The 14,181-nt window shown below is 33.0% G+C and overlaps 1 protein-coding gene across 4 annotated transcripts in view; it reads right to left on the reverse strand.

Moving 5' to 3' along the window:
* Window positions 1–14,181, reverse strand: part of LOC123718659 (tetratricopeptide repeat protein 39B) — a 62,623-nt gene that overhangs the window by 18,307 nt on the left and 30,135 nt on the right. For all 4 annotated transcript variants that reach the window (XM_045675349.1, XM_045675347.1, XM_045675350.1 and 1 more), the window contains exon 2: window positions 808–918. In XM_045675349.1, coding sequence (XP_045531305.1) covers window positions 808–909 — 102 coding nt within the window. In that variant the 5' untranslated portion in view covers window positions 910–918. The remainder of the gene's footprint in view (window positions 1–807; window positions 919–14,181) is intronic.

Raw genomic sequence — 14,181 nt, forward strand, 5'->3', positions numbered from 1 at the left:
GTCTCCTAAAAACGTATAAATATTATTTCATACAAAAAATATTATTTCATATTAATCTGCTTGAAAGGGTTTTAAAAAAGCCACTGGAATTGCAGAGCACTTAGGAACAAAACTTATAATGATCCTCTAAAAGCACTTGATCTTACTGATTTAGGAAGGAGGCGATTAAGAGGAAATCTCATTGAAACCTATAAAATCCTTACTGGTCATTATAATGTTCCAGGAATTTAGAAGCTCTTTATTTTGAGGGATAGTTCATTAAAACACCACTCATTATACTACTAATTCCCTAAAGAACTTTGTCCCAAACCGAGCAGTCCCTGACTGGACGCTTTTAAAAATAGGTTGGACATCGCGCATCAGCTTATTAAGCTGCTATTATGTTTTTATACATACTAATAATATACATATATATTAAAAATCATTATAGTCACAATGAGTAAATGTATCAATTAAATAAACAACAGTTAAGGACGGTCTTTATGTTAATATGACTATATTAACATAAAGACTAGAATAGAATTATCCCTCAAATAGAAGCTTATATAAACTGTCTATGTCCTATTAGCTATGTGCATATATTTTCATCGAAAAATTTATGTTCTACAGCCGCAGGGTGGCGTCACTCAGTTAACAGGCTAACACAATTTCGCAAACTGCGTTTTAAAATCCTACTTTTTTCAACAACGCAAAACACGTAAGTACATTCCATACTTGAACAATTACTAAGAATTAATAGTGTTGCGTCCAGCGCTATAGGACAAGTGTTGATTGTTCTTTTCTTACATAAAAAATATATACACTTACAATGTCGTCATCGAGGTCAGTTTCCTGAACGACAATTGGGGCTTGTCGCTGAAGCCTAGATGATCTAGCTGGCGACGCCATGGGCGGCTCGTGGAGCGCCATCGCCTCCCCCTTGAAGAGAAAAACTTTATTAGTATAACTTGGACTAAACATACTTTTATTATTTATTCAGAATTCAAAATAATTGGATATGACAATCATACTTTGCGCTATGTGATATATATGAAACTTTAGTTTTTCATGAGGGGTTGCTTAACGTGAATAATTGTTTATAAATACATGCATTAGTTAGAATTAAAGTTAATTAAACGGACCATTATAGCTAGCCTATGTCTTTAATCAATGAATTTAGAATCACTAACATCTATATACTCTGTAATATATGTTCTCCGCGAAATCACTCACGCTATCTAAGTCATATTTGCGGGCGTCGTACTTGACCACTTGTGAGTAATTTTAAAGTTATACTATCGTAATACAATTCAAATGATGTCGAGAAAAAAATAGTTAGAATACAATTTATAAATTATTGGATATTTTATAAAAAAGAACTTCAACAAAAACTTCGCCCATAAAACCACTCAGTCAGTTTTTTTTATTCATAACTTGACTTGTGTTGTCTAACACTAATATACATGTTTATGAAACCGGTCTAAACAAAAGTTTTAAAACAATTTCATATGCTAATGTAATTTTAGTAGATGCGAGCTTCACTCGGAACCCCATAAAAGTTACCCACTTAGTGCAACGGGTTCTTCTAATGGAATAAATCTGGTATGATTGATATCCAAACACTGAATAAGTCCTACTGTGAATGCTGTATAAGCACTGATTTATCAAGAAATGGTTTAATTTACAATATATAAAACGTGTCTTGATGGCGCGTTTAGCCACGATTATTTAACTGATGGCCATCAAACAAGCCTTTTGAGTAACGTTACAAACCCCAGAGCAAATAAGCAAGAAACAAACGTTCCAAACTTCATCAGAGCCGAAAACTGGCTATTATCCAGCCCGTGAAATTTAAACTAATGATCGTCACTTAATATGCAGGTCACACCTCATTAATTTACCTAACATACGAGTTTATAATTAAAAATATGAAATAACTTTGATTCTATTTGAACTATTTCACTTTGGCCACGAAAATATCATCATTTACATGTTATGATTCATTAAATAATCCCGATATTTTAACTGATTGATACTAATTACTTTCCGATACAAGTAACCAGCTTTATGACTCTCGAAATTTATTTAATACCAAATTTTCAACATAAAATTATTTTACAATAGTATTATAGATGTCGCTTTCAATAGTTAGTTCTTTTAGTTTCAGCGTCAGTATTCTCTAAATTCAATTTGCAAGAGCGACACCGATTCCTGGAGATCGTGGGGAACAAAACACACTCGGTATGGCTTTTGCAAGTTACAGAGCACTGGCGCAGATTGATTGAGGGGCAAAATTTTGTAAAGAGATTTTATATATAAAACTTTGTTGTATTATTATTATATATATTTACAGTTAAATCAAAAAAAAATGTAACACAATATTAATATCTTAATTCTAACAAGTCAATAATGTATATTCAAAAAAATACTTTCAAATTTAATTTACGAGTAGCTTAATCTAGTAAAAGTTCATCTATATATATATTTAAGTATATATTTTTAAATTTTTCATTTAAATAAATAACATGTTCGAATACAGGGCCAATATGACTTCACTAGGCATCTCTCTGCTAAATTGTATTAAAGTATGTTACTCTATAAGTCTATTTTAATTAGCAACACTAAGTATTCTCTCGAAATTCTCAAATCGAAGCAATTCTCCATTGTCTGTATGTTGCTACTAAGCAGAACATTTGATTGGAGTATTTGTTTATTCATTATTAATCGGTTTATAGAATTAAGCTACATTATGGCCAATCAAGTATCTATTTCTTTTGAAGAGCCTATTAATTATAATAACGATAAGAGGATAATACATTATAAACAATAATAAAGTCGATGATTCGACGATTTAAAGCACCTTCACAAACAACGGGAGTTTAAAAGAACAACACTTATCGTAATCCCAAGTGAGAATTCTATTTCTTTCTTTTACTAGATTCATGATTTTTTCAAACGTTTATAAGCTTTGAACTAAAGTAGATTAAAAAGTACTATAACTATTTCAATTATTATAAGGATTTGAAGGTTCAGAATGCATTTACAGTTACGTGATGGAGCATCAATTTGAACACTCTCCATACGCGATGTTTGTGCACAAGTTGTATACACAATGTCATATAGCAGGATATAAAATAGAAATGCATTTAAAGGTTTAAAGATTTACTGAAAGAATTGTATTTACCCAAATTTATTTCTATTATGTCGTGTCAGAACATGTTTGGTTTGTTACTGATGGTGTGTCATAAATTATCTTTGGACATTGTTAAATAACAATGTTTAGTTTCCTTTCCTAAATAAATGCACATTTATTAATGAAATATCCAGCCAGGAAATAATAAAACATGATGAACATGTACGCCCTGGATACTATCAGAGCAGAAATGAAATGTTATACCGATACCGAGAAGTTCTAATCAATATTTCCGAGTTTGCCACACATTTGGTCAAACTCTGAGTTCATTTCATGCATTTCTACGTTCATGAAAACTGTGTTAAATTGTGTATGCTTACTGACCAGTTAACTAGATACAGAGATGCTTGCATCGTGCGTTCTGCACATGTGAAGAAAGTTTGCATAGCCCTTTAAAAAGCATGGGTACTTAGCCTCACTTAGAGTAAAGTGTTATAACCCCGGTAAGGATTCTCCCTAAAACTACCTAGATGCCCTGTACATTGTACTTATGTACGATTTTTATCAAAATTAAAATTATGAATTTTATTCAAAAGAGGTCATAATAATAATGTTAATAGAAATGTATTTTCCTACCTACATATTAATCAGGCTGTCCATAATATCAATGAATGTATTGCTTTCATGTTTATACTAGATTCATACCACCCTGGACTGCAAAAGCCAATAGATAAAATTAATTACCGCTACTAGCCTGGTCCTTTTGCGGCCAGTATTAAATCCCTTGGAATTAATAACTATTACTTTGGTTCATAAAATAAAATAGAAATTTGTGGAAAATAATTATAAACAATATTTTAAGACAAGTCCTTTTCAAGTGATTTCCACAAAGAATTGTATACGATCAACAATGGACTCATTAAACCAATTTGATCTTCGAGTCTTTGAGTCGAAATAGACTTCGTCCCGAATAAACTAAACGTCTCTATACATTAAAATATGAAAGAATTATAATAAATCTGGATATTTGTTTATGAGTAAATCATTAATAATATAGGAAGCCCTTTAAACACAATTATTTTACGCCTTATGCAATAAAAACATCCATACTCCGTTTATATTATTTATTTTTTAATGATATCAGAGATTTAATGTTCTGTTAAGGATATCGGATCTCCGGCGGACTTCCGACCCAGGTTGTAGAGGCTGGGGGACGCGTGCCTGTAATCAATCTACACCGACACCCACGTTTTATTATCAGTATACCAAATCCAAATGATGTGCACCTTAACAAACACAAAGACAAGAATATTAACGTAAAATGTATATGGAATCGGTGTACTGGGTCAGTGCTGTGACCAGACTCTTCCGATGCCGTCGGCGACGGAAGAAGACGAGAACAAAAGTTTTACTGCAGTATAAGATTAGGACCCTTAAGGAAAACAATTTACGCAGACTCAAAAACTAAAAAGGTATTTTTCTACATCAACAACAATTGACGGCGTGTGTCAGAAATATGTGCTGGATAAGTTGTAGAACATTTTTAAACAGTTTAAAAGTTGCACATTACTAAACAGAGGACAAACAAAAAAGTTTTACTATTACAATTGTACTTTGATGTAATATGTGAACAAAGGATCCTATTATGAGAGATTACAAATGAGACTTTGTCGGATTTTTTTTTATTGTGTCAGTTACACAGAAGACTCGATTCCGCTTAAGCCGTGCTCCGTCTTTTCAAAACTACAAAGGCCCATCGCACTCTAGTAATTTTCTTATAACGATTAAATTGCAACTTAAGGATATTTTTAATAACAGAATGTTATGTATCATCACTTGGCATTTAATTAATATAAATATTAGTCTAAGTCATTGTTTTCTTAGCAAATCGCAGGCGTAACGTTATTTCCCTATTTAAAAAGAAATTAAGGGTAAACTCAATCTGTTTTTGACGATATATGTTCTTATAAAGCTATTAGTATTGCTAAGTATCATGAAGTTGATATCACTATAGTTGCACGTATTAATTGACTCGACTATAGTGTTATGGACAATAAAAAAAATAAACCTGTATATATCTACGACTAGTCAAGGGTATTACATTATTTTTATTTATTATCATTATAGCATTCATATAGTCGAGATACGACATTGGTTGGATTTTGTAACAAATTTCGGACGTATTAGAGGACTAATAAGGTAAAATTATCCATAACCGACCTGACCTCGACGCAAAATGCCGCGCGGCGGCAGCGTAGCTGCAGCGCTACAGCCGCACTGCTGTCGCTAAGTTTGAGAATCGTAATATAGTACTTATTTTCAAAATGGACTCTGACGAAGAAACACTGTTCTGAGTGTTACCATAAATGAATTGTCGTGTGAAGCAATGAAAATATAAAATTATTGTGTTAATAATAAACAATTTTTTTTTCACTTGCGCTTTTGTTTGTGAAATTCTCAATAAATTTATTGCATCTTTCTTCCGATGCCTTTTTCTTTTAAATTTTATTGTTGTACATATCGGACCTCGAATCAAATATCGCTGGAGGACTCTCAACCTCATCGATAAAATCTTCAACCTGATTTTCGTTCAAGTTCATGTTACAAGACGTACAAAAAATACGTCGCATTACTTGTCGATCGATGAACTGATGCGCGGCTGCAGCGCGGCTGTAGCGCTGTAACCGCGCGTTTATTTGCATAGATTTACAAAGTGGCGCGGCACGTTGCGCAAAATAGAAGGCACAATGTCATAAAAGTGGATGAAGTGAGATGTCAGGAGCGTAGCAAGTAGAGATCCGAGGTGTGCCTACCCCTTCGGGAAAAAGGGGTGAAGATATAAATAATTTTATTTTAAATGGAATCATTTCTCCACACTTCGATGTATTTTGGACAATTAGTGCAACAACTTGTATATAAATTATTAAGTTTAATTCTCTTTTTAAACAATCAAAAGTTGTAAAAAACGGTAATTAATGATTTTACTATAATTTAAAGTTCGAACAACAATTTATATAGAACAACACCTGTAAGGTCATCATACGCTATGAACCGCTAATGAACAACCTGATATTGATTTACACACGTACATTTAAATAAAATCTCTCGATCTCTCTCTCTTAAGCATTCGAAACATATTTTTTACAGTATTACATTCCACATATAAATATTTACAAGGTAAATGTATTCATTATATTTACATGACATTTAAAGAAGAATTTGCATTTGTATCTACGGCCACCTATTTTATTCAATATTCGTTGCGCAAGACTACATTAAATGCAGCTATCGTATTTAATACTTGTAATACAAGATTCGCCTACCAAATCATAGTTGCATACTACTTCTATCGAAATTATAATATCTTTGTGTTGATATATTATATATATGATATAACACACTAGGTGTTTACTGGTGTTTCTTTATTATATATTCACTATTAGTTGTAGCAAATAGTTTGCCATCAACGCCTCAGTACCCATCAGAAAAAAAAACTTCAAAACGAATACTTATCCATACAATTAATTTAAATATGGAACAGTCTTTATGACCGTGTGTGTGTGTGTAAAAAATGTATTCATTCGAACTATACACGATATGTGTTAGTTCTCTTTATTAAATTAGAATAAATAATTTTCCACTGTGATCCAATAATTCAATTATAATTATGGTTACTTATGGGCATGCCGGTGAATTATGAGATTGACAAAATAATTGGACTTTTAAGTGCCACACAATGAAACCCAAACATTTGTTTTACTAAGAAGACGTTTTTGCATAAGAATATATTCTTGACAAATATCGGTATTCATTGCTGCTTGACATCGTCATAATACTATTGAATTCACGATATACATGGCCTTTACAATGAGACGATTAACACGATTAGGCGAGGTTGTCCTTAGCTCTAGTGTTAAATCTCTAAGTATCATCCGATATCTCTGTGCAAAGTTATCTAATCTGCTCAGAGCTTATCTTACACTGGTGTTCATTATTGTGCTCTGGCTAACTCAAGCCGGCACACAATATTATTACATTTATAATCACTACCGAAATGTCCTGTTAGGATTGTGGATTAAATGCAATTTATTTCCAAACGCTGAACTTACAGAGGTTAATAAATATTGCCATAGGTTTCCCTAGATCGTTCTAGGTATGAGAGTATCAAAATATTTAACATTTGAACTTTACAGACCCTTAAATTAGAAATAAACCTAACGCCAGACACAGTGGAGACTGGCGTTCCGTTCAAGGTTATCTATTATTTGAGACTTGTTTTGTTATAATATATTTATTTCAATTAGGTGAACTGACGTAGGAATTAAATTAATCGCTGCGTTGAACTGTTAATATAATATGTTCCGTAATAACGCATAACTTACGTTGTTGTCCGAACGAAAACTCTACTATCAAGTACCGATGAAAGTATTTTTTCAAACTAAACAATTACGGTTGTTAAATCTTTATTAATTAAGTTAATTTCTACTACATAATCAAGCAATGCCTTTATCGGGCGGGACACATGAATATATTAGTAATTAAAAAGTATATATATAGGAATAATTATTATTTAAAACTCATGAGTCGCTACTAAAAGGGAGTACTATGTCGGTTCATATGTACGGAGAACTGTCTCCGGTCGATGAAGGGCAATTTCTAAATATGAATTTGCAACTATGGTACCTCTATCTGTTATACAATTTACTGAAGGTCGCGGTGATGCATCTCCGAAACGGTAAGAGTACTCTTAAAAGCGATGGAGACGTTTTGTATGCAATTTCATTTGTTCTATTAATATCCGTAACCCTTTGGTTAATAGCTCAATGCCAGAAGGCTCGCGGCCTTTTAAGCATTCGTACGCTCTTTTTTGTCGGAACTACTTCAGTGGGCAGCTGGTTCCACATAGTGGTAGTGGACGTCAAAAACTGCCTTACAACGCTCAGTTACGGAACAAAACGCTGACATCGACTTAAGATTGTAGAGTACAGTACTCCACAAGTCAAGATAAAAATCGCTATCGTTGTTAGGAGTTACCGGGGCTGATATGGAAAACGAAGGCAACATAACCATTAACCCATACTATTTATTATAACGTGTAAACTTAAATTAATTAATGAAACATATCACAGTAATTCAAAGTAGATCGATATCTTGGAATCATTCAAGTGGAAAATTCGGCAGCCAATTTATTTTTCACCGTTTCACTAAAACAGATCTGGTTTATTTTGACGTATTCTGTTTATAATATTCTTTAATATCTTCCATGAAAGCGATTAATATGCAAACTAAAAATGTGCAGCACATGTATCGGTTTTATATTATTAATATCACTAATTAAATGTTACATACCATTCACGAGCAGTTACGCCATTTATAAAGATAATACGTCAGGAAGACATCTTATCAAAATCAATCGTATTTATCATAATATAGGTTAAGATTAGTTACGTAACATTAGCTGTCAATACTTGGTATAAGATTCGAAACAAATTATGATAATAGATCCTGTTTCAATTCTATAAAGTATCCAAGGTGAAACGAAGATTCGGTGTCAAGTGATTACAATGTTAACATTCGTATTAAATTATTTTGCCGTAAACAACATACTTTACTCATTCAAAAGTCTAATTTAATATATATTTAGTAACATAACTTTTACAAAGTATATGTTAACGTCAGCGTACAATAGATACCATACTCAGATTGCGCAAGGAGAAATAGTGAAAGACAGAGCGATCGTCATATTAAACAGTTTTATTGGTCATTAGACGTATGGAAGTTAGGATATAGGAGTGCCTCTATGCGATAATTATAACTCCTTCAGCAGCATAGATCTTTTAAAAAATCGAAAATATAACATTAAAAATGCATTTATGGGAATACGTCGAATCGCCAATAGTACGGCTATTAGTCATTCCACGTATATTGAGAGAATAATCCTAATAAACCCTATAAAGACTACAGTGTCATTTCGCACTAATAGCTCTGCGGATTATTTTATGAAGCCTTCCGTCATGAAGTTTTTTTAGCCACTATGGATGCATTTTCATTAATGGATTTATATAATGGATGGATTTTTACATACGTCTCCGTTGCATAATCCACTTCAATATATTATAAACTGATTAGTGCAAATGCATAATTTACATTCTCTTGTCTATTAAATAACAACGTGATTGCGCGCCGTTGTATTTGGCTGTCATTATAACCAAACAGGTAACAATCACATTGTTCACGGTTGGTCTTTGATAGTTTATAATTAAACACATTGATTATACAGTCTGATTTGAATCACAAATTTGACAATCGGCAACATCGCATAGATTATAAACTGCATTTACTACGATGAAATACATAACCGTAGTTACTTAAGCCACCGTAACCTAAGACTGAGCGCGGACGGGTTACTTTTGTCACCTAAGGCATATTAAAGTTTTTGTGATTGTCACGTTATGTTTCTAAAGTGGAGTGCGCTCACGAACTTTTTTGAATTCGAAGCGTCATTAGCTCATGGATTTCGAAGACACGGTCGTTGTCTATGAACTCATCAGACTCAGAAGAAACAGAAACGTAAATAATACAGGGTACACCCACTTTCGAGTCAAAGCAAGTGGAAAGTTGCTTTAATTTTCGAATTAATGTCAGAGTAGAGTTTCAGATTTTTATCATAGCTAGTGCTGGTCTCTTTTCCACTTCTTCAATAATGATGTCATTATCAATATCATCTTCACGGATAATCACTTTTAGTATAGATTACTCCATTTTGCGTGCACCAAAGTGGAGAATCGGAAGAGAAATGCGAACGAACGAGGCTGAGAGTGTCAATTTTGTCACTAGTGCGCGCACTACTATGTTAACCGAACGGCACGGTGAGTTTCGTCATGGGCTTGTTCGCCGGTCAGTGTCATGTCACCCAGTTGTCACGTGGTACACGCGCACATCTCCATATCAACAGACTTGTTATGAGTGAGGAAACAATCACGGTGACAAAAGTCACCTGTGCGCGTTAGCCCTAACTGCATTGCTACAAACGGAAACGTCACAAAGCAAACTTATCTGTATTTGTTTCGTAAGTACGAAAGATAAAATCGACTAATTAACGCGAAGCATACCGACAGATTTTTGTATCGAATACTTGTGCTGTAAATCCATAAAATCTGTGCGTTTGAGACCCTGTCAATACATGATGAATCAATAGTATAGGTAAGGTACACAAAACCCTTACTGCACGTTTCGCAGCACGGATCCGTTTGTTTGAATACCCGCCTTTTTTATTGCAGCGCGGATCATGGTTTTCAGTTACAAAGATTTTCAGCAAAAATAAACGCATACGATTTTGAAATATTGGGAATATGCTGCGTTTGCGTGGGAATTATTTCAATATCAGTACTGGTCCTGCAAATGACATGATATTGTTGCTTTGTGCGAAATACTGACAGCCGCCGGACGGAATGCGGCAATATGGCCTCACCGTGACCCTGTCCAAAAGTAAGCACTTGGTTTGAGTTGGTCGGCAACTGACCGATATAAAATTCCACATTTGCAACCCAGTATTCTAATTATGTAGTAATTAATTAACCTGCAATATTTAAAACTAAACTAATATCAACGCAATATGTCACATAGAGTCGGCTTATTACTATACTAATAATGTATCGACTAATGGAAAGAAAAAAATAATTAAAATTTAGATTCGCCTGCTAACCATATCGTTATGTGATCCGAGTTTAGTACCTCGACATGTGATGGCAGCTGACAAGGATTTGGTATTACGTATAATATTGAGCATCAAGTTACGGTGCCTATCAATTACGCCATCGTATGTACTGACTAGACATAAATCGTATTGTGAGATCCAATGATGAAGTGTAATTTGACCAATTTAAAAATATACATTTAAGTTTCCGACGAACGGAATTTTAAATCGATAACTACGAAGGTTATGAGTTTAAAATTGTAATAGTTATTCTATTATAAGATAAAGAAGTGTGTGTCGTTCGTTTGGTTGCACGCGCTAATCTTAGAAACCACTCAAGAATGGTAATCGAAAATTATGTATGAAGGAATTTTTAATATCTAGAACTTATGGTAATGTTTAAAGTTTAACTGTTATTTACGGTAATCAAATATGACATGGTGCTTAATCCCACAGACCTCATTAATTAACAATGTAAGTCTAATCACTCTATAACCGTTACTTATTCTAGTCTATTTGTGGTTTATGCGCTTTGCCAATATTATTAGATCTACATAAAGATTATTTAATAGAAATGATATTCATTATTATTATTAAAAGTAAGTTATTAGCACTAGAGGCAATCAGTATTAAAATAATCATAGGACAGTCAGGTTTCTGTAAATACATTCACCGGTTGGTACGCCTTCGCCGGACGGAAGCGTATCCGGATAATAAAAGCAGTCCGCGCAAACCAAAATTAGATTCGGGTAAAAAACCGCCTCTATAGGCGTAAACCTTTACTTGGTATATCGCTCCAGTGAGCCGTCACTACCCTTCAGACAATTACCCACCACGAGACGGCCCAAGATTCGCCGGAGATGCAAATTGAGAGAAAAAGCCATTGCGCCAAAACAGGGCAACAGCGAGGTCCATTTCAAAAAAAAAACAAAGACCGTCACTTCCATTGAGCGGTCGAACAAAGCAGAAGCCTTTAAAAGGTAAAAGGCCAATCGACTAATTTATGACGTCTGCAATGACGTTTCTAATGATTTATGAAAGTCCTGTTTTTGTTATAATTCTCCTTCCTTGTCCTTTTTGACAGTCTCCGTCTCTTTTTCTGTCAATTATCTTTGTCGTTCTTGAATCTTTCTCATCATATCCTACTCATTCCGTCAAAAATGTCTTGTTTAGTTTAAATAATTTTAATTAAATTCGTACTAAAATAATTAATTCCGGAAATCCCTACTCATAAAACTGAATTATATTATTTTACTACAGCGCAAAGTTTCCTGCTTTAGAACTCCTTACCCCTTGATATCAGACGACCTGAGTCTTTTTCTTTCTCAGCATTTCTCTTCTACCTCGTAATTAGAGTACTTCTATATTAAATTAATTGTTTATATTATGAATCATTTATTATGATTATGATTATTTAGATATTATTTTATTTTAGGTAACTATAGTTAGTGTTACGTAAAATAAATGCATTTACCTTGGCAAAGCATTATGCGAAGTAGACAATGACGGCGATGTGAAAATAGTGTTCTTGAAACCTGTTGATGATACGCTAAAGACATTTCATTTTGTAGCAAATTATGTATCATATCAACAATATGACTATTTATTACGTATTATTTCAAAACCTCGTAAATTATTTAAGTGCAAAAGGGTATATTAGTATTTCCCTACTCCACTAGAAATTATCGAAAATATTTGATCTCAGCGATTTAATTGCGTTTTTTAGTCTTATTATATAATTAGATAATAGGTATCCAGTTCCTCAGTACATTACTTTTTTAAGAAAGTTATTATTAAATATAAAAGGTTGTGTGATGGTAGTGTGTTAAAATTAATATAAAAGTTACAACTATGTTGCTCGCCCTACCACTCTTTTACTTTTATGCCTCTAAATTTCTGAGAACAAATTTTGAAATTTAAAGGAAAACTGATACTTGATTTCATAATTTCTATGTGTATTATTATCGGTATGTTCTTATAATTCCAGCCAATTTAAGTAATTTATAAAAAAAATAGTTTTGTTCAAACATAAAAACTAACAGACTATATTTCATTTACATTTTTATACTACTTAAGAATAAATACTGTGATTGAATGTGTTAAGCATGAAAGTAAATATATAATAAAAACTATTATGAATTACGCTCTACATACTTATGTTTTATATGATAATGCTATAATATTTATCTTTTATATAATATTCTTAACCCCCATTAAATTCTATATTTATATATATATAATTAAAAGGACTCTCTTTAGGCAAGGTTCCGAAGATACTGGCAGCATTCCCCCTTTGAATAGCTTGACTAATTCGGTGCCAATGATGTCGACATACATATATAATAAATGTTGATTTCAAAGAAAAATTTAAATTATGGTTAAAACCGCGAGGTACATATAGTTTTCCTACTATAGTGAGGTATGACGATTCTTCAGTTGTATTAAAAAAAATAAAAAATACATAATCAATGTCGCTAAAACCATTTTAGGTTGGGGCCTCAGATTTCTGTATCATAATCGTTCGTGAATGTAAAAAGCATATAGGTGATCAGCCTTCTGTGCCTGACGCACGCCGTCGACTTTTTGGGTCTAAGGCAAGCCGGTTTCCTCACGATGTTTTCCTTCACCGTTCGAGCCCACACAGAAAGAAAGTGTATTGGTGCACAGCCGGGGATCGAACCTATGATCGCACGCTGAAACCATTAGGCCAACACTGCTCTCAACGTTGTATTATGCATTTTATTTTTCTATCTTTCAGTGTCGTAATTATTGAGCGGCTCGCACTGGGTGAACATGAAATCGTTAAAAAAGTTTTTCAAACATTTTCCTAACTATATGATAGTTTTACAAAAACCGAAAAACAATTAAAAATTTCAAAGTATACCCTGTCGAAATTGTTTTTCCAATTTAACTGTCATATCCACTACATCGGAACGAAAAATTTTGTGCCCGAGTTTGATACTTTTTACAGGTTCTAGTTACACGTGTTAGGAAATTAATACAACCAGATCGTTACAATGAAATTTTAAAAAATATATATAATTTAAGAAGAAACTACATAAAAAAAAAATGTCCCTAAAGTTGACAGTTCTGAAATCAAAGGCATGTCGCCTTACTATATAAATAGAATGGACCAGAAGAACTGGCAAAAAAATTTTTGAATCGCAGAAATTTTTTATCTAAACAACGTGTCTGAAAAGCTGCAACTATTACACCATGCTTCACAAATAATAATTAAAATTCAATAAGAAAGTAAAATATAGACTAGCATACATAAAATTTTATTGCAATAAAGCATTAGCTTATTAAATTTAAATGCTTTATACACTTTGTGACATCATTTACAGTTTACTGTAATAAAAGACTGCAGAAG

This window comes from Pieris brassicae, chromosome Z (assembly GCF_905147105.1).
Source record: "Pieris brassicae chromosome Z, ilPieBrab1.1, whole genome shotgun sequence".
In the NCBI taxonomy this organism is placed as follows: Eukaryota; Metazoa; Arthropoda; class Insecta; order Lepidoptera; family Pieridae; genus Pieris; species Pieris brassicae.